Below are 22330 nucleotides of genomic sequence, written 5' to 3' on the forward strand. Positions count from 1 at the left end.
CAAATATTGTATATACACAATATTTGGAAAATGAATACTGGTACATATGAATCTTAAGAGTGATTACCTCTGCGAGATGGGGCAAATTTCTCTAATGAGTATGAAGTATTTTTCTAAGTTGAATAATATAATAAACTCTTAAATGGAAAAGTAAGTGTGCATGAGAAGATTAACATCCCAATTATGTCATACTTGGGATTAGTTTAATCTGAGAAGCCGACTTTAGAAGTAGTAACTTTAATTGCATGGGAAGAAGGAAAAAGTCACTTGGAAGTGGAAGTCATCTAGTTGGTTTAGGAGATTTTAGACATTCAGAAAACACAAGGGAACCTGGTGTTTGGCATGTAGGAGGTGGAAAACACAGGGAATGTGGGTCAGGGGCTTTGGAAAGAGTGGTAGAGAACAACAAGGAATTTTACTTAATTTTCATTTTATAAGGTCTGTGGTATCACTGCAGATCATTTGGAATTATGCTGATGTCTGAATTATGGCATTAGGATTGATAGTAAGGCTGCAATACAATCTTATTTGACAAATATTTGAGTGCCTAGCATATCACACATACTATACTAACTAGGGGTACACCCTGGGCCCACAGGATATAAACCCTTCCCTTATGGAGGGAGAAGATCCAGACTTGTCTATAAGTAATTACAGCACAGTGTAATAATACATGCCATTGGAGATGCTGTGGAAACACTTAGGAGGGAAATCTAATGGAGGGTTAGGGAGTTTCTTGGATAAAATAATGTCCATGCTGATTCTCAAAGGATGAGTAGAAGCTAGTTGGGTTAAGGTTAGGGGAAAATATTCTGGGCAGTAGGATAGAATATGTGAAAACCTTTACGGTTTTATATTTTAGTTGATGGAACTTGTATTAGCAGATAGTAACTTCTGTTTGTGCCTGCAGAGACTTACTTTGGCAGGCTGGAGTTGGGGATAGGTGTGTGTCAGTGTGAACATGTTTGTTCTCATAAACTTGAGGATAGACCTGAGAGACTTTCCAGTCCATTCTTCTGTCTTTAGGCAGGATCATGTGTAACCCACTTAGACAGCATAGTATTTCCTGTTTGAGCTTTCTAGAATAGGAGTTCCTGCAGGCTTGATAACTCAATCATTTTAGCATTTCTGAACTAAGTGGCAGCAAAGCAATCTAGTTGAGGAAAAAGATTTTTAAAAAACAATTTTGTTTTTTCTGTGGCCAACTAGACAAATCAGTAATTTCTTTGAAGTGCTTATGGTGTGTCAGACAAGAGAAAGGAAGGAAGGACATGCTAATAGACCAGCATGAGCCAAAGGTACTTCAGCAAAGCTGGGGAAGTTGAGGGCCCATTGCAAGAACAGCAAGTATTCTGGTTTGAATGTAACTCTGATGTAATCTTGAAAGTTCATGGCCATGAAATTCCTTTTTTTTACTCTATTGGCACAATATGGAATCTATTTTCTTGTTTGAGGAAAATAAGCAGTAAATTATTGCTATGTGAATTTAAACATTTCAAGAGCCAAATGTGCTAAGTGAAAACCATAGGAAAGATTTTCAAATCTTTCATCATTCTTATTATTCAATAAATAACTTTACTGAAACTTTCTGAGTACATGCAATTTCAGTTCCTTCGTATATGCGTCCTCTAGGTGCTAGGTATTTTCAGAGTCAAGTGCCGTCATTTACTTCGGTGCATGTTCTACTCAAAATACATTTGGCTGTACTCGAGCAGAGACATGGAATAATAAGCGCTATACTTGGCAGGGTTTTGAAAATAGGATACTTATTCCTTGTATGTAGGCTTGAGTATTTTAACATTATGACAGTTTTGCTATAATAATTTTTTATAAATATCTTTGAACGTCATTTTTTTCTTAGTTGTCGTGACATTATTTTTTTATGACAGTGGATGAACTGCGTCTCAGTTATTATTTCCAAACACATGAGCGGGGTGGGGGCTGGCAGTGTGAGATGCATTTCGTTGTTCTCAGAGCCTTGCTCCCAAGTTGACCCTTGACATCAGTGTTCTTTCTTTTTCACTGCCTATAACCTCTGCCTTTCTCAAATCATGCTTTGGGTGTATGATAATCACTATATTTTTATACTTTTTTTGTCTATTTTGAAGTCTCAGAATACCATGCAATGTTAAATGCTATATCTTCCTACTGAACTCACTAAAAATATCTTATTATTAAAGGTATATAGGGAAAAACTTGATGAGGAATGTTTACCTTATTTGAGAATGCACCAGACTATTATTAAGAATTTAATATCCTGTTGTCTTCTAAAATTTGTAAATAATAATTATTTTTAAAAACTTCTCCCTTTTAGACTTTTGAAGATTTTAAAAATGACAAGCAAGCTGTAGAATACCAACAGCGTATTGTGGATATACTGTTGAAAGTAAGTATTCAAGGAATACATGCCTTTGTGTTGATGTTTTTATTAAGAAAATTGAATTGTTTTATAGCAAGTTCTAAAATAATCTTGTTTAATGAAGCAATATGTTGTAATCATTTAAAAATTTTATTATATCTTTGCCTTCAAAAGCTGAATGAAATACTAATCATTCAAAAAATTAATATATCTCTGCTTTAGACTATGTATTAGGATACAGAATACACTCTTAAAAATTAATATTGTAATAATCGCTATGTTAGTATGATTACATGCAATAATAGGGAGTGACTTGAGAGTGCTTTGAGAAAATAAATAATGTGAGTAATTTCCTTTTGTTTCATGCCAACATCACTGTGTTGAAGGTAGTGCCATAGTTTTACTGTGATGCTGAGATGATAGGTAATACTTAAGAACGATTTGAGGCCACAGACAGGATCATCCCAGTCTAAATCTAACTAGATTCAGTCCAAAGCTATTCTGAGATGCATGCTGTTGCTAATGAATGAATGCAGAGACAGATTCTTTTCCTTTCCATCTGTACAGCTTTAACCAGGCCAGTTTCTTGTAATTGAAAGCCTAGAATTTTTGTCTTGTTCATTTGTCTGTAAAATGGAGATTTATTCCTCATAGTGACTTTTAGATTATTTTGGATAACAGACGGGTCTGAAAATATTCTCTAGTTGTGTATAACATTAATGAATTGCATTTGTAAGAGTTCTTTATAATATTTCCAAAGCACATTTTTATACATTATGCCATTCGAGCTATTTATTGACCTTGTAAGCTAGGCAGTGATGAATATGAGACTAGGATTGCTAAATTCCCCAGAAATGCCAGTTTGAACTAGGTGGCTAGTATGGAGATTTTACCTGGATCTCCAAAATACCTCCCTAAATGGTCTCTATACCTAATCTTGTCCTTCTCTGATTTGTGATCTTGTTTTTCCTCTACCTAATATTCTTCTATGGCTCCCCTTTGGGTCAGGTATAATTAAGTTCTGTTATGAGACAAAATTTAAATAACAACAGTTTATTTTGATGGGAATTTATTTTTTTCATATAAGTTTGGAGGTGGGCAACTGGATCTAGTAGATAAGCTTTACAAACTTATCAGGGATGCAGACTGCTTCTTTTCTTACTATTGTTATTTTAGTACATGGTTTCTGCTTTTGGCCAAAATGGCTGCCCAGGCTCTAGCCTGAATGCAGAAAGGGATGAAGATAGTCTTTCCTCTCTTTAAGAAAATTTCTTAGAAGTTGTGCACTGTAATTCTCTTTACATCATGTTGATCAGAACTTAAATATATGACCCCTTAGCTGCTAAGAGAGACTGAGGAATGTACTCTGTATCGTGGGTGACTATGTGTTTAGCGAAATAAGGAGTTCTGTTTCTAGGTCAAGAGGGAAGAACAGATGTTGGAGCACAAGTACTGGTTTCTACCATATCCATCTAAACTTTTTAAAGATTTTATTTATTTATTTTTAGAGAGGGAAGGGGGGGAGAAAGAGAGAGAGAGAGAGAGACATCAATGTGTGGTTATTGGGGGTCATGGCCTGCAACCCAGGCACATACCCTGACTGGGAATTGAACCTGTGACACTTTGATTAGCAGCCCAAGCTCAATCCACTGAGCTACGCCAGCCAGGGCCATCTAAACTTTTTAATATGACATTCAAGATCCTTCTATATGTTTTGGTCCCTGAGTGCTACTCCAGAACTGCTCCCCTCTCTTGCTGCCCTTCCTCATTGTATTATGAACTTCTCAACCATATTAAATTATTTGAATTCACTGAACGTTTGTGTTATCTTTATGGCTGACATTCTTTGCAAGACTTTTCTTTCATCCTGTCTTGCCATTTCCTTCCCTTTCTCTGCCTAGCAAATTCTGAACAATTTTCTAATGCATAACTCGTATGTCATGCATGAGAAACTCTTAGACTCTTCTCCCACACTTTCAGTTTGATTAGTTGCCCCTTCTCTGTGTTCTTACAACATTTTATGCTACACTTGGAACACTGCATGGTAATTGTTTACATTTAATTTTCTTCCTGGACTTGAGCATCTTGTAGGTAGAGACTTTGAGGATTTGGGTGTTTTTGGTAATTTAATTATAGTTGACATACAATATTATATTAGTTTCAGGTGTACAACATAGTGACTCAATATTTTTTACAATAGAAAATGATCACCGTGATAAATCTAGTTACCATCTGTCACAAAGTTACTACAGTGTTATTGACTGTGCTATACATTACATCCTCATGACTTATTTATCTTATAACTAGAAGTTTGTACCTCTTAATCCCCTTCATCTATTTTGCCTGTTCCCTTCACTCCCCAAACCCCTTTCTGCTAGCAATCATCTGTTCTCTGGATCTAATAGTCTGTTTCTGTTTTGTTTTGTTTGTTGGTTTGTTTTAACAGATTCCACATAAAAGTGAAATCATATGGTATTTGTCTTTCTATGACTTATTTCACTAACCATAATACTCCCTAGGTCTACCTATGTTGTCACAAATGGCAAGATTTCATTCTTTTTATGGCTGAGTAATATTCCAATGTGGGTAAATACACCACAGTTTCTGTATCTGTTTATCCATAGATGGGCACTTAGGGTTGCTTCCATATCTTGGCTGTTGTAAATCCTGCTGCAGTGAGCATGTGATGCATATATCTTTTTCAAATTTGGGGCTTTGTTTTCTTAGAGTAAATACCCAGAAGTGGAATTGCTGGATTGCATGATAGTTTCATTTTTAATTTTTTGAGAACACTCTATACTGTTTCTCATAGTGGCTGCACCATTTTACACTCCCACCAACAGTGCCTCAGTGTTCCCCTTTCTCCACATCCTCGCCAACACTTGTTGTTTCTTGTCTTTTTGAAAATAGCTATTCCATTAGGTGTGAAGTGGTATCTTATTGTGGTTTTGATGATCTATTTCCCTGATGATTATGATGTTGAACATCTTTTCATGTGCCTGTTGTATGAATTATCAGTGTGTCTTCTTTGAAAAAGTGTCTGTTCATGTCCTCTGCCCTGATTTCTTAATATGATTGTTTGCCTTTTTGATACTGAGTTATATGAATTAGTTATATATTTTGGATTTCAACCCCTTATTGAATATATCTTTTGCAAATGTCTTCTACTCATAGATTGCCTTTCATTTGTTGATGGTTCCTTGTTATGCAAAAGTTTTTTAGTTTGAAGTAATCTCATTTGTTTATTTTTGCTTTATTGTTGCTGTTACCTGAAAGGAGATATCTAAAGAAATATTGCTAAGACTGGTATCAAAGAGTTTATTGCCTATGTTTTCTTCTAGGAGCTTTATGATTTTAGGTCTTACATTAGTCTATTTTGAGTTCATTTTTTATATATGGCCCAGTGTCATTCTTTTGCATATAGCTGTCCAGTTTTCCCAACACCATTTACTGAAGGAACTATCTTTTCTCCATTGTATATTCTCGTTTCCTTTTTTTGTAGATTAATTGACCATATATGTATTGTTCTATTTGTTTCTCTATTCTGTTCCATTGATCATGTGTCTGTTTTTTATATTTCCAAATAGATTTTAGGATTACATGTTCTAATTCTGTGAAAATGTGTTCAGAATTTTGAATCTGTAGATTGCTTTGGGTGGCATGGACATTTTAACAATACTAATTCTTCCAGTCTATTTGTGCTGTCTTCACTTTCTGTCATCAGTGTCTTATTGTTTTCAGCATACTGATCTTTCATCTCCTTGGTTAAATGTATTTCTAGGTACGTTTTCTTTTTGATGCAGTTGTAAATGGGATAGTTTTTAAAACATTTTCTGATAGCTTATTATTAGTGTATATAAATGCAACAGATTTCTCTATATTAATTTTTATCCTGCAACTTCACTAAATTTATTTATTAGTTTTGACTTTTTTTGGTGAAGTCTTCAGGATTTTCTATACGGCATCATGTTCTCTTCAAATAGTGACAGTGTTACTTGTTCCTTTCCAATTTCGATGCCTTTTTTCTCTTTCTTGCCTAGTTGCTGTGGCTAAGACTTACAATACTGTGTTGAATAAAAGTGGCAAGAGTGGGCAACTCATCTTGATCCTGATCTTAGAGGAAAAGCTTTCAGCTTTTAACAAATGATGTTAGCAGTGGATCTGTCATAAATGTCCTTTATTATGTTGAAGTATGTCTCTTCTATACCCACTTTGTTGAGAGTTTTTATCATAAATGGATATTGAATTTTGTCAAATGTTTTACCTGCATCTATTGAAATAATGATGCTGTTTTTATCCTTTTTTTTATTAATGTGATATATGATACTGATTGACTTGCAGGTATTGAATCATCCTTGCATCCCTGGACTAGATCTCCTTTGATCCTAGTGTATGATCATAATGTATTATTGAATTTGGTTTGCTTATATTTGTTTAGGGTTTTTATATCTGTGTTTATTAGGGATATTGACTTGTAATTTTTTCTGTAATATCTTGTCTGGTTTTGGTGTTAGGATAATGCTGGCCATGTAAAATGAGTTTGGAAACATATCTTCATCCTTGATTTGGGGGGAATAATTTGAGAAAATAGGTATTGACTCTTATTTAAATGTTTGGTAGATTTCATCTGTGAAGCTGTCTTGGACTTTGTTGGGAGTTTTTGGATTACTGATTCAATTTCATTGCTAGTAATCAGTGCATTCATATTTTCTATTTCATCATGATTCAGTTTTGGAAGTTTGTATATTTCTAGAAATTTATCCATTTCTCCAGGTTGTCCAATTTGTTGGCATGTAATTGTTCATATTAGTCTTTAGTGATCCTTTGTATTTTTGTAGTATATGTTGTTAACTTCTCTTTCATTTCTGATTTTATTTATTTGGGCCCTCCTTTATTTTTCTTGATGAGTCTGGCTAAAAAGGTTTATCAATTCTGTTTATTTTTTCAAGAACCAACTCTTAGTTTCATTGAATATTTTGTCTTTTTTTGTCTCTATTTCATTTGCTCTTATCTTTATTTTTTCATCACTTTTACTAACCTTGGGCTTTGTTCTTTTTCTAGTTTCTTTAGGTGTGTCATTAGATTATTTATTTGAGACTTTTCTTGTTTTGAGGTAGGCTGTATTGCTATGAACTTTCCTCTTAGGACTGCTTTTGCTGTGCTGCACCCCCTAGATTTGTAATGTTGTGTTTCCATTTTCATTTGTCTCAAGGTAGTTTTCGATTTCCCCTTGATTTCTTCATCAATCCATTGGGTTTATTTTTTAGTGTTGTTTTACCATGGCTGGGACACGTTTAGCACAATGCCTGCAATTTAGTAGATGTTCAAGAAATGTTTTAAAGTTGATTGAATTGGAATTGAAATTTAGATTACATTAAGTTGGGAGAATGATCCAAATGAAGAGAATAAAGTTCCATAAAGTATTTAAACTATTACTGTTGGTGAATTGCTACTCTTGTGTATTGCTTTGATAGCTTTTACCTTGGGTCAGTGAGGAATGAACTTCTGAGATTATTTTCTCATTTCCTGTGTTAGAGTTGACACTGATTTGTTAAAGTGTACTACTTCTGAGGGAGCCAGTGGAAGTGGGAGTATATGCAGGGATCAGAGAACAGGTGAATGAGCATCCATCATAAAGCATTTATTAGGTGTGCAGAATTCATTAGGCTGTAGAAGGAGAGGGAAAAGGTGTTAATTTGTGACTTGTTACAAGATGAGCCAGAATATTTTATAAGCATGGTGTCTGAAATACATAATAGAGAGGAAATGGAGAGAAACCAGTGATTGTAGAATGACACTTGTCTACCATTTCAGGTGGGCACTAGCTGAAGTGTGGCAAAGGAATTGGTTGTGAGTTAGAATAATTTTCTCGAGAAGTGTTTCTAAGATCAGACGTGTTTTTTCCTTTTTATTAAATTTATCAGGGTGACATTAGTTAATAAAATAGGTTCCAAGTGCACATTTCTATGATACATGGCCTGCATATTGCATTGTGTGCCCACCACCCAAAATCAGGTCATCTTCCATTACGTTTGACTCCCTTTACCCTTTACTCCCCCCATCCTCTTTTCTCTGGTCACCACCGTACTGTTGTCTGTGTCTATGAGTTTTTGTTTGTTTATTTTTGTTGTTTGTTCATTTGTTGCTTTCAGTTTTATATCCTGCATATGAGTGAAATCATTGAAGCAATTCACATGTTTAGAGCAAAAGGAGGAGCAGAAAGAAAGGAGCACTAGATGGGCCCCAACAGTTGCGTCCTCAGAAAGGACCTGCACACTGAAGGGGAGCGACAACTGAGCACTTTAAAGCTAGAGAAGCTCTTTGAATATTAGAAATCAGAATTTAGATACACACACAGATCACAACTTGAAAATACTCTAGTGATGACTAGTTATGCACCTGAGCAAGCTGCGATTGCTAGACAAAGGCAGGAAGAGTAAGAGAAAGAGACACACTGCCAGCAAAGTGAGAGAAGGAAGGCTAAAACTAGGCCCCAAGAGAATGTTTCATAATAGGAAAAATCTTATACTGTATTTTCGAATGGAGTATAGACGGAGGGGGCTTAGGACTTTCCAGCAGACAAGAGAGGGAACTATTCTTTAATTTGTTGTAGAATTGCCTCCATAAATTCAGCTAATCCAAAACAGTATATGACCTTCTTTCCCAAACCGCTGCACTCTGCTCTTTGTTAATGGCTTTATTACCCTACCTGCCTGTCAGCCTCAAGATCCGTCATTTTTTAATTTCTCCTTTAGCCACTCCTTTCCATCCATATGAATACTGGACTGTCTCCTTTATGCAGAGTCTGTTGCACCTCTTCTTTCTTCCCTTTTCATTTCACTGCCCTAGTTCAAAACCCCTTTGTCTTTCCCCCGGCCCCCTGCAGTCACACGCATTTGGTCAACCTTCTATTTCTTCCTTTGTTACTTTTCCCTGTACACTGCTGACAGGACAGTTTTCCTAAGCGCAATACTAATCGTGATTGAACGTCCTGATTGAACACCTTTAGTATAGCTCCCTAGTTTTCTACAGAATAAGTTCTAGATTTTTTTAGAATGACATTTGAGGCCAAATCTTTTCTTTCAATCTAATTTCTCCTTCCTCCTCATGCATGCTGCCGCATTCTAATGGAACATAGAGTTTCTCCGAACAGTTTCATATTTCACTGTGTTCCAGCTTTTGCTCACACTGTTCTCTCTGACTGTATTGCACTCCCTGGCATTTTTCTCATCACAGGTTACACATGGGCTTGAAAGTTTAGTTTAAAAGCTACTTTTCTTACTTATTTTCTATTCCCTCTCTAACCATTTGAGCCAAATTTTCCCCACTGTGCTTTTGTAGTCATTTGTTTCTTTATAATAGTGCTGATGACATTACACCTTGACATTACACATTACACCTTAACATTTTTATCCGTCTCACCTTGCTTTCTTATTTATAACTCCCTTGAAGGCATCTACCATAGCGTCTTACACATGGTACGTATCCAGGAGCTCACTTACAGCAGGGGAATGATTATGATTTGATAACTGTGTGGTTGTAAAAAGCCCATTATGCAAAACCATTTGTTCAAGAAACTGCTTATAGACAAGGAGAATTCATCCACGTCATTGATTTGTGGATGAGTCTTCAGTAATGATGCTCCCCCACCCCCTTAATTGTATATTTTGTGTGTCAAACCAGATGGTATATTGAATAAATGATTTCTTTTGCTCATCAGGTTATGGTGGAGAACTCAGATTTTACTCCCTCACAAGTAGGGTGTCTCTTTACATTCCTTGCCCGGCAGCTTGCAAAGCCTGACAATACCTTGTTTGTCAACAGAACCCTCTTTGATCAGGTGAGTGTCTTTAACAATGAGAGCTAGAATTGTTTTATTCTGTTACTGTTCATAGAAAAGTCCACTGGGTTACATGGTTTCTAAATGTAATAGCCATTTAGATGAGTGTCTTAGCAGAGAGAAGCCTGCTCTGGTTTCTTTTCATATCTAATTCAGTTTGTTTGTTTGTTTTTTAATGATATGTCTGGGTAGTATGACTTTGCCTAGAAACTTGGTATCATAGGAACATGGTTTGTGGAGACTAGTTTATGGAGATTCTGTCCTCTCAGTTATTCTGATGCTCCAAATTGCCTAGATTTCTTTGCTGAAGAATTTTCCAATTTAAGAATCACCCACCTCACTGCTAGTAAGACTATTGTGTTGGTCATCTGGACAAGAGATTACTTAAACAGCTTCTATGGATCCACCCATGGCAATGAAAATAGTTTCGTTTTTTAAAATCTGCAGATAAGTGCCAGTAATAACTAGCATTTATTGCTAGTGCCAGGCTGTGTTCCAAAGATTTTTTTTGTTTTGTTTTTTAAGATTTTATTTTTATTTATTTTTAGAGAGGGGAAGGGAGTGAGGAAGAGCGGGAGAGAAACATCAATGTGTGGATGCCTCTCGTGCGCCCCCTTCTGGGGACCTGGCCCACAACCCAGGCATGTGCCCTGACTGGGAATCCAGTTAGTGACCCTTTGGTTTGCTGGCTGGTACTCAATCCACTGAGCCACACCAGCCACGGCCAAAGTTTTATATGTGTTTATTAACTCAATACTTGTAATAGTTCTGAAATTGATGTAGTTGTTACCCCATTTTGCAGATAAAAAAACTAAAGCCTGGAGAGGTTAAGTCACTCATCCAAGGTTATACTTAGTAAGTAAGTGTTATTATTAGCAATAAATGTCATTATTAAGTGTTGGTAAGGTTAGAATTCAAGTTTAAGTGGCCTGACTCCAAAGTTCATGCATTCCTTAAGGTATCAGGGATCTTAAATTAAGGTATAAAGATGATGCTGCCTTCTAGCCATTTTTCTAAACAGTAAGGGAATGTGTGTTAGGTACACATGAAACAGTAGCATACCTGAACCTCCTGTGCCATGTACTAGGCTGGGAAGATACCATATAACTGTCGTATTTGTTTTATGGCCAAGTGTGAATTAATTGTTGAGATAGAAAGGATAGTTGCTATTTTCATTGATAATGTGATAGCGTGCGTGCTGTTATCCAATTAAAAAAAATACCTTTTCTTTGACCAGGTCCTTGAATTCCTCTGTAGTCCTGATGACGATTCCCGACATTCTGAAAGACAGCAGGTATGAACTGCCAGAACTCCTTGTGCTAAATAGTGGGAAAGAAGACAGAGTAAGCCAGAAAGTACCCTTCTGTGCTAGAACTCATGAGGCATAAGGGGAAAATGACTTATGCCAAACCCTAATACCAAGCTAGATAGTGGCAGCCCAAAAATAGTGCTGGTGGTTGTTAGAAGTACATATATAAGGAGCTTATATCACACTAAATTCCTAGGCAGACTGGACCTGTATTACATGCCACGTGATGTCAGAGAGAATACTTCACCCTTCTCCATATGCAGCAACAATTGGCACCTGTTGTTTCCTGCTTTCCACCTGTATCATTAATCTGATAGCACTTCTAGCTGCTATGGATGGCCCTGAACCAGACAGACTGCAGGGCACTGAGTGTTAGGACACTCAGCGTTTGGGAGTGCCCTCTGGCCCCACTGCCTAAGGACTAACCATTTCTGGAGACTGGAATCCCTCTGTCTCCCCACTAATCACTGTGACATGTTAACTGTTGATTAGCACTTCTTTCTACTTATGTCATTGTTTTGGGGTCCCTTCTAAGAATAGGATTCTTTAAAAAGTTATCCAGTATAATTGTGAGCACTAAGACTCAACCTCATTTAAATTGATCACCCTTCTTTTGTTAGATAAGCTATAAAAGTGAAGTGCTTTGTTACAGCTTTGCTGATTTTCTATGGTAATAGTGTGCAGCTGGGAGGTTGAGACTCAGATAAAGGACGTGGGAGAGTGAGTGGCCCCTTTCCCTGCACAGCTGTGGCCTGGTGACTGCTGAATACTATCCCGGAAGAGAACAGCTGCTAAAATTTTGGCTATCTGTTAAATTATATTGAATACAAATAGTAATGTGGACCCCTTATTTTGCCCCTGTTTGTCTACTGGCCGGAAAACTGGACCATGTTAGGTATGCTGTTGCTATAAAAAAATGATAAAATCTTTTTATATAAATAAATTAAACAGAAGTAAAAATAAAATCTAAATGTAAAAGCCAAAACTTGAAAAGTAATCATTGTATAGTAACGTTCCATTCCTGGGAGTCCCCTTTGAGAATATCTGACTTCTCTATTTATTTTAGAAGGATGGAAAACTGCTCAAGGTTACGGCTAAAGTTAGACCCCAGTTCTTTCCCTTCTAACCCAGCACTGTTTCCCTTGTACAACTTGTTATATATCAAAACTCATTTATGCAATATTTTTTAGTGTTTTTCAGTGGAACGCTGATAAAAGTTAACAACTGGCTCATCAAGTGTAGTTTTAATATGAATGTTGGTTGGTATTTTCATTAACGTAAATAAGTAAGATGAAAGTGCAACAATGAAAGCATGTCAGAACTTCACTCATTCATCAATGAAGTGACTCTTTTGCTGCATCAGACAACAGTTTTTGATACTAAAATGATTCCTTACTTTTTTGTGATATTCATAATGCAATGACTATGGCATGCACACTTTTAAGTTTAATTATCTCCATCACCTTCATAACCAAGGATTGGCATACTCTTTCTGTAAAGAGCCAAAGAGTAAATAATTTAGGCTTTATGTGCCGCTTATGGTCTCTCACATATTCTTTGTTTATTTTACAACCCTTTAAAAATGTGAAAAGCCCTGCTTTGCAGAATTGGCCGTGGTGTCAGTACTCTCAGTATTCAGCCCACCGACATATCTCTCAGCACAGTTAGGAGGAGGTGTGTAGTACAGCACCCTTATGCACTGTTCCCATGCAGATTGAGTTACAGTAACGCACCCCAAAAGCATACATAGTACAATAATTAGTAAGTGGTGAGTTTTGAGTATTAATCACCTTCATTTTTAATTTAATTTATCTAATTTTAAGTTTATATCATTTAATTTTTAACAGAGTCTGTGTTTAACAACTGACTTGCAAAATTCCTGAAGATTTAACACTCCGTTCTAGTGGGCTGGTAGACTGGCCCCAGCAATGGCATTTCTGTCATGTTATTCCAGACTGAGGCTTCCAGCAGATGGAGTTGACTCCATAGTTCTATATAACTGTACACTATAATATTCAAAATGGATTAAATTAGGGTTCTGAAATGTCAAGTTTGGATAGGTTTTATTTCTTGTCTGCCTTTTTTTTTTAACTTGAAAGTAATCAATTTCCTGTGTTAGGAAAATGCTTTGTTAAATGAGAGTTCTGAGAAGGCTCATGTTACTCTGGCTCTTGAACTTAAGTAATAGAGAGCATTCTCATTTTGCCCTAATGACTATGGGATGATTCCATTGTATTTTGAGGTTTATTTACAAATACTGATGAATCTAGCACAACATCCTAGTCATTTTTTTGTTCAGCATGATAAAATTATTTATACAGACCACAGTGTTTGTTTTTTATTATGGTAAGACATATAGACCATAAACTTTGTCACTGTAACCACTTTAAGTATACTGTTAATTGGCATTAAGTGTATTATCACTGGTGTGCGACCATTGCCACCATCCATCTCCAGCACTTTATGTTCCCAAACTGAAGTGCTGCACCCATGTAAACTCCCCATGACCCCTCCCCACACCCTGGCAACCACCATTCCACTTTCCGTCTCTGTGAACTGACTACTTTAGGCACTTTATATAAGTTGAATCATACAGCATTTTTGTGTGTGTGTGTGACTGGATCTTTTCACTTAGCATAATGTTTTTAAGGTTTGCCCATATTATACCCTGTGTCAGAATTTCATTCCTTCTTAGGGCTGAGTAATGTTCCATTATATGTATATACCACATTTTGTTTATCCATTCAACCATTTATGGACATTTCAGCTGTTTCCACCCTTTGGCTCTTATAAATAATGCTACTTTGAAAAATACCAACGTTTCATTAGAAAAAATAACATGTAAACATGGATACTACCTGTTGACCATGAGACATAAAGAACCACAAGAACTATGAGATTTGAAAGCTCTAGACAAAAATTCACTTTTGGGAGGTGGAAAGGGCTGGGGGCGTGGGCTGGGATGGGAGCAAAAGACAAAAAATTGTACTTGAACAACAATTAAACATTTTTTAAAACTCATTTTTTGAAGAATATATATGGACATTTTTAGGTAAGTGGAGGATCAATTAGGTATTTTAAAAAGGTTTTATTTGGAAACACTGTGGCATTCCTCCCATGTTTGAAAAATAGAGCAATTAATCTATTTATGAGACTTAAATACAATATGATCAACATTATCATGGCAGTCTAACCTATTGTATATGTGAAGGCCAAGCAAGTGATAGGACAAAAGAATAATATTATGGTTTGTGTGGTTAAATGGACTCTTAAAGAGCTAGTAAGTGACAGTAGATACCAAAGCTTTTTGCTCATTTATTTTAAACAATCAGGTTCTTTTAGAATTGCTGCAGGCTGGAGGCATAGTTCAATTTGAAGAGAGTCGGCTCATCCGTATGGCAGAAAAAGCGGAATTGTAAGTTGAAGTCACATATTAGTTAATACAGCTATTAAATTACATTTCTGTAACTTGAGGTCCAATTTACTGATGCGTTGCCACTTTTTTAAATTAAGAAAATTTATGCACATAAAAAGTCTAAGTAAAAGTTTGTGCCTTTTAAGTCTAAAAATTAGTAAAATTTGCAGAAATTAAGTGAGTAAATTTGAAGTGTTTGTATATTTGTTTTAGTATAAAATGAAATAATAGTCTTATGATCTATTATTTTAGTTTTTTACTTACATTTTTCAATGGTATTTTATAGATTGTGACAGTTATTTATATATGTTACAAACAATGCAGAATTTTGCATAGCAAATGAAATGCAGTGTCAGCATTACTATTTATCTAGTTTTTGAATATTTCCCTTGACATACTTAATTCTGAACAGAAGAACTTTATATTGATATGTAATACATTAACGATTTTGTGGCACATGTTGCTTTAACATTTATCTGTACCCAGTTTTTGAAGTTTCTTATAGTATTCAGCAGCATATTAAATCTGTATTTAAAAGAGTGGCAGATACTTTTACCTTAGATACTAAAACTTCATTTAACAGCAGAAATAATATTCACTATATTTTTCTTAATACCAACCTCTGTGTCTGAGAAAACTTCTTGAAACAATAAGCTAATAATCACTTGCCTATTTGGTACACTGAACTTTTTCTTTTCATGTTCTAGCTATCAAATTTGTGAGTTTATGTATGAACGAGAACACCAATACGACAAAATTATTGATTGCTACTTACGTGACCCACTAAGAGAGGTGAGTTAAGAGACTGCTTACCCTTTTTTCTTACCATTTCCTCCCAACCACCTAATGAAGTATAAATAGCTATTCAGTGGAAATGTTTGGACATATGTTTGCTGGTTCAGGTTTTCATTTACTCAGTAAGTTTTTATTGAGTGCCTACTACTAGCTAAGTATACATTGATAATTAAAACAGAGACAGTTCTTACAATTATAAAACTTACAGTTTAGTGATGGAGACTGACAGTAGAAAACCAAATATATAAATTGGTGTGTACACTAGAGAAGAGACACTAGGTGCAACTTCAGAGGATAATGGAAAACCCAGCTTAAATACAGCAGCCAGGGAAGGAATCTCAGAGGAGGTGATATATAAACTGATGCTGGAATTTGAGAAGCCAGTCAAGCAAAGATCCAACAGAAGTGTCCCAGGATAGGGAACTGTATATGCAAAGGCCCTGAGGTGGGGAAGTTTTGACGTGTTCAAGGAATTAAATAGAGATCATGTAAATGAAGTGAAAATCAGTGTAAGTGGAACATAATAAACAAGGGCAAGAGTTATTTGAGATGAAATTGAGAATGTAGACAGGGACCACCAAAGACAAAAGTATGATGTTCCCTCGTTAGATTAATGAAACTGAAACCCAAATTAATTGGAATAGATTTGCAGCTTTTAAGAGTCCACCCTAAAGTTTATACAATTTCTCTTTCATATCAGTTTTCTATCCATTAACTATCTCCAAATGGTTTTTCATATCCAAATAATAGATATTTACCAAGGCTGGTACAGATAGTAAATAGTGAGTAAACATTGCTTGAGTGAGTAAATGAATGAATGAATGAATGAATTATATTGTCTTGTGCTCCTCAGGAAGAAGTCTTTAACTACATTCACAATATCTTATCCATTCCTGGACACAGTGCGGAGGAGAAACGGTCTGTGTGGCAGAAAGCAATGGATCACATTGAGGTGCTAATTCAGCAAAACCTTTAAACTTCCCCATTTGTGTGGCTATCTCCCAAAATAAGTTTATGCTAACTGAGCAATGGCAGGTGACATATTATTAAGTTGATTTACTTGTAGCTTAGCATTTTTATTCCATCTCATATTTGTGTTCATAAAGTTCTATGTCACATACAATTTATTATGTCATGACTTCTGAAAATAACCCATGCTCAATCAGCTGGTTGAGAAACTGTAATATTAGTGGTCTTTTATAATGTTCTTAAAATGATTCTGAGAGTGTTCCTGGTCCTTTTCTCTAAATCACAGTGAGAACCATTCCACCCAATCACCCACTGCAATTTTAGAAACATTATTTCAGTGAGTTTTTCTCTCTGATGTGTTTCCCTTCCTTATGTAACAAGATGATTCTGAATTTCTGTATGCATGCTGTTTTACAAGAAAGCAAGAGTGGACATTGAAACAAGTTCTTTTTTCAATACATGCTTATGAGATGCCTAAATGGAGAGACTAATGACATGTGATGAACATATGATCAGAATGCATTCTGAAGAGGGGCTCACAAATCACTCTTCTTTAGTGTCCTTAGGTTCATAACATACAATATACCTTGGAAACCAACAGAGCTGGCCACTTGTTGAAATTCATTCTTTTTATGAGTCACTAATTATTGAAAAAAGCAATAACAAAAGATACCAAGGTAACCCTGGTTTTAAAAATAATATTTAAATCTACAAAGTGTCTTCCTCCACCCTGGCTGGTATGGCTCAGTGGATTGAGTGCCAGCCTGTGAACCAAAAGGTCACAGGTTTGATTCCCAATAGGGGCACATACCTGGGTTGAGGGCCAGGTCCCCAGTAGGGGGATGCACAAGAGGCAACCACACACTGATGTTTCTCTACCTCTCTTTCTCCTTCCCTTCCCTTTCTCTAAAAATAAATAAAATCTTTTTTTTTTAAGTGTCTTCCTCCTCCTTGTGGTAAGGAATAGGTCATGAGGTAACTTCTGGTGATAGGTTTAGAAATGCAGTGAAAGATATGATTATTCAACATGTTTAAAAAATTTTTATGCTTGTAAAAAATGATAAGAAAGGATGACATCTGAAACTAAAAAAACCTTGCATGTGATGTGACTACTTTGTTCACATCCCGATGGTTGTAAAATTTAGAAAGATCAGAAATGAGAACACATCTTATGTGAAACATCTGGTGTGAAAGATGTACAGTCATCAAATGTGTGGTCTAAAGTAATTTCCACACTTTCATCTATAGGATTGAGAACATATATATGTTATTTAATGTTACAATATTCCTGCTAACAACAAGATGAATATATCTTGATGAAAGAACCCAAGAAAACCTTCTCCTACTTTGAATTATATCTTCTTTCCTTTAATCATTTTGTATTCTTTTTCCTTTCATCATCCCCTTTAAGTCTCCATAGTTACATTCTGGCTCATTCTTTATTCCACTTAATCTGCGTTACGCAGTGGTTTCAGCACATGGACTCCAGACATCCAGAAACGAGGCTGTGTCTCTGCATAATACGAAACGTGATGAACCAATCAATGAGCAAACAAATTGCTCAGCAGAAAACTCAGACTGAAGAAGCAAGAAGTATTTTTGCTGCACAACAATTATTTCTGCTGACTTTTCCCAACATCTGCACATTTTTTACACCTCCAACTTTTTAATATCTCTTAAGACCACGATTTCAAATATATAGACTTTTTGTTGAAGGACTTCCGTGGCTTCATCGGAGCCATGGAATATAAATAAAATCAACATTAATATAATATAAATAAAATCAACATTAAATATGCAGAGGGAAAAGACCTCATGATAAAGCTATCTGACAGTGTTATACAATGTATAGACTAGTAGTTCTTAACACTTCTGAGGTTATAGACCTCTTTTGAGAATCTAATTAAATGTGTAGACCTGTGCATGTATACAGATACATAATTTTGTGTACAATTTCAAGGATCTGCAGATATCCTAAAAATTATTTTTAGATTGGGTCTATGGATTACAGATAAAGAATCTTCAGCTGGTTTTTCCAGTATGAACAAAACATGTTTCGTTAGATTTTTTTTTTTTTAGTCCTCACTTGAGGATAGGTTTTTGTTGATTTTAGAAAGAGAGGAAGAGAGAAAGGGAGAGAGAAACATTAATTGGTTGCCTCCCACATGCGCCCTGACCAAGGATCAAACTTTCAGCCTTTTGACACTCTCACAAACAGAGCCACCCAGCCAGGACTCATTAAATTTAAAAAAATAGTTTCTTATTTTGAAACATAAAAAGCATGCCAAAAAGTATATAAGGCAAATGTGCGGTTTTGTAAGAAATTAAAAAGCAAACATCTGAGTCCCAGACCAAAAATAGACTTATTTTTGGTGCCTCAGATGGCCTGTATATCCTTTCCTTATCATAGCCCCTGCCTCCCGTAATATACCCATTATCCTGTCTCCCCCCTGGTATTTTCTTGGCTTTTTACATTCTGTGACTGCATATGCCTACATCCCTAAAAACTTACGTTTTTCTGAACTTTACGCAAATGAAGTTATACTTTGTATTTTCTTTTTTTCCTCAATATTTTGAGAAGTTTATACATTTTGTTATATATAGGTGTGGTCATTTTTATTGCTATATGGTATTTCATTTAACAAGAATATCATAGTTTGTTTTACCGTTAGTAGACATTTCAGTTTTTTCTAGTTTTTGACCATTAAAAATAATCCACTTATAATCTCCTTATATACACGTCTGAACACAGCCATATGCGTTCCTCTAGGGCAGTGATTTTCAAACTTTTTCATCTCGTGGCACACAAACTACTAACATTCTGTGGCACACCATGAAGTATATGATATTTTTTGCCAATCTGACAAAAAATAGGTATAATTTTGATTCATCACACTGTTGGCTGTTGTCTATTTTTATTTGACAATCTAAGGGAAAAGAGGTCAGTGCCCCTGACTAAATAGTCAGGTACTGTGTGTTTCAAAAATGCTTGCAGCCCCCCCAGTTAACAACCAGTGCTCTGGGGCAGCGGTTCCCAGTCAGCATTATAGCATCAGCTGAGAACTTGAGAGAAATGCAGGGTTAGTCTTCACCTCAGACCTACTGGACCATACACTCTGGGAGTGGGACTCAGCAGTATGTTTTAATAACCGCTCCAGGTGCTTTTGAAGCAGGCTAACATTTGGTAATCTCACTGTAGGGTCTATAATTGCCAGTTAATTGGAGGTATATCTTCACCAGATCCCACCTTTGAATGAGATTTTCCATTGGCTCTAAATCCTTGCTAGGCTTCAAAATATTGCAGATCTAGTGAATGTGTAATGATGGTTTAATGTTTTAAATTTACATATCCTTAGTTACTAATGAGATTGATAGACTATTCATGTTTATTGGCCATTTTAATTTCCTTTATGTGCCTGTTCAAGTCTTGCTCATTTTTCTATTAGAATGTCTCCTGTACTTAATGATTTGTAGAAGTTCTTTATGTATCCTGCATGGTAGTATTTTTCATTGATAGGTGTTGTGAATATCCTCTGCCCTCTATGGCTTTTTTCTATGGTTCTTTTTAAGAAAAGTTTTTCTTTAAGTAGTCAAAATAATTTTTTCTTTCTACAGTGAAGGAGAAGTCCTCCATATTTTTGTCTAAAAGCTTTTTTTTTTTAAATCTTTAAGTCTTAAGTTCACCTGAAAAGAGTTTTGTATATGGGATGAGGTGGGAGTCCAATACATTTTTTAAAATATGGGTTCCCAATTTTCTCAGCATGGTTATTTTAAAGGTTGCCTTCCCCCATTGCTCAGCTGTGCTACTTTGTCCTAAGTATATCAAGGATTATATGTTTGGTCTGTTTTTCTGGGCCCTCTTCTGTTTCCTTGGTTTACTGTCTTGTCTCTGCATCAGTACCACACAAGCATTTTAAATATTATTGCTTTATAATAAGCCTTGATATCTTTAAAAGAGTATTGGTTATTCTTGGCCTTTTATATGTCCAAATTAACTTTGGAATCAGTTTGTCAACTTCCACCAAAAAAATTGTTTTTCAATCTTAAAACTCTGACAGGGATTACAATAAGCCTATCATTGATTTTGAATGTAATTGACATCTTTATGATATTGAATTTTTCAATCTTTGACCATATGATGTGATTTTTATTCAATATTTTTCTATGAAGCTTTGTAATTTTCTCTGTAGAGATTTTCCATCCTTTGTTAGATTTACTGTCACAACTTTATATTTTGGTATACCAATGCTATTAATATTTTTTTTACTTCCAATATTAACTACACTGTTGACTCTAAGGGTTTTATGGAAGTCTTCTATTTCTAGTATCTTAATAGTTTTTTCATGAAAAAACTTTATCACCTTTTCTCCCTTATACAGTTTTTTGTGGTAAATATTATTGATATTAAACCAGCCTTAAGTTCTATGGATAAATGCAACTTGATCCTAATACACTATCCTTTTTATGTATTCTTGAATTTTGTTTTTATTTAGGATGTTTGTAGTAATGTTCATAATTAAGATCTATAATATTCCTTTCCTTTCTCAAATTGCATGTAGATATCAAGATTTTATTAGCCTCATACAATGAGCTGAAGAAGTTTCCTTTTTTAAATTCTCTGTAAGAGGTTAATTAATATTGGCATTTTTCTTCCTTAAATGGTTACTGGAAGTTACAGGAGAATCTGTTTGAGCCTGAAGAGTCCCATATGGAAAGATTTTTGGCTCTTCAATGCAGGTTTTCTATTACTTATGTCAGTTTATTAAGCTATATTATTCTAGGAATTTATCCATTTTCTCTAAATTTTAAAAATTCTTTTTTTTAGGTTAAATTTCTTTTTTTATTTTTTTAATTAAAACACATTTAGACAGTGAATAAAGAACCTAACTTAAGACATAGAACAGTTCACATATACTTAAAGATCACTGTGTATAGATCCTTAATCCTTCCCCCTCACCTGCCTGTTCCAACCTACCAGATAGTTGCAGATCAGTAGTAATATCCCTTTTCTTATTTGTGATATTGATTAGTTGTGCCTTCTCCATTTTGAAATGTGTTATATAATAGTAGTATAAGCTACAGTTATTTGTGTCAGCTCATTTATTAATATACAAATACTAACACAAAATTATTAGATATATCATGAATATTGCAGTCACACTAACTTGTATAATTTTTATTTGACATTATGTGTGTGACCTGTAGTTGGCCTTTGCCTTTTAGCCATGTAACGTGCAATTATAAGGGTAGAATAGTAGGTCACTGAAACCAAGTGAAAAGAGAGTTCAGAGAAGAAGAAGATAGCCCACAGTGTCTAGGAAAGTTTAGGGTGAGGGCAAACTAAAAGTCTTAGATTTGACAGAAGCAGGTATTAACAGTGGTTAATTGGCAGCCATCGTCTTAGTCCCATTTTTGGCTTAATGACCTAAAGTCAATTTCTTCAGATACTTACAGTTTCAAAATCTATCAGTCATCAGAAGTTTTGGAATTCTTAGCCAGAGAAATTGCAACTATGCCTTTTTTTTTTCCTTCAAGTTATTACTTTAAGCTCAAGGGTAAAATTCAGACAGGGAATGTGAAGAGTTTTTGTTCCTTCTGTTCATCTTGCAGATATCATGGCCTAAGTCCGGAGTTTAGTGCCTT

The 22330-nt window shown here is 35.3% G+C and overlaps 1 protein-coding gene and 1 long non-coding RNA gene across 6 annotated transcripts in view; both read left to right on the forward strand.

Moving 5' to 3' along the window:
• The window catches only part of VPS8 (VPS8 subunit of CORVET complex), a 253795-nt gene that overhangs the window by 120195 nt on the left and 111270 nt on the right, over nt 1–22330 (forward strand). For all 5 annotated transcript variants that reach the window (XM_028504348.2, XM_028504351.2, XM_036017796.1 and 2 more), the window contains 6 exons: nt 2315–2386; nt 10080–10199; nt 11437–11493; nt 14841–14923; nt 15631–15715; nt 16572–16670. In XM_028504348.2, the coding sequence (XP_028360149.1) occupies nt 2315–2386; nt 10080–10199; nt 11437–11493; nt 14841–14923; nt 15631–15715; nt 16572–16670 (516 nt within the window). The remainder of the gene's footprint in view (nt 1–2314; nt 2387–10079; nt 10200–11436; nt 11494–14840; nt 14924–15630; nt 15716–16571; nt 16671–22330) is intronic.
• LOC118498825 lies at nt 11500–14794 on the forward strand. Its single transcript, XR_004901295.1, has 2 exons — nt 11500–14442; nt 14540–14794. It is a non-coding gene; the product is annotated as an uncharacterized LOC118498825 (long non-coding RNA).

This window comes from Phyllostomus discolor, chromosome 2 (genome assembly GCF_004126475.2).
Source record: "Phyllostomus discolor isolate MPI-MPIP mPhyDis1 chromosome 2, mPhyDis1.pri.v3, whole genome shotgun sequence".
Lineage (NCBI taxonomy): Eukaryota > Metazoa > Chordata > Mammalia > Chiroptera > Phyllostomidae > Phyllostomus > Phyllostomus discolor.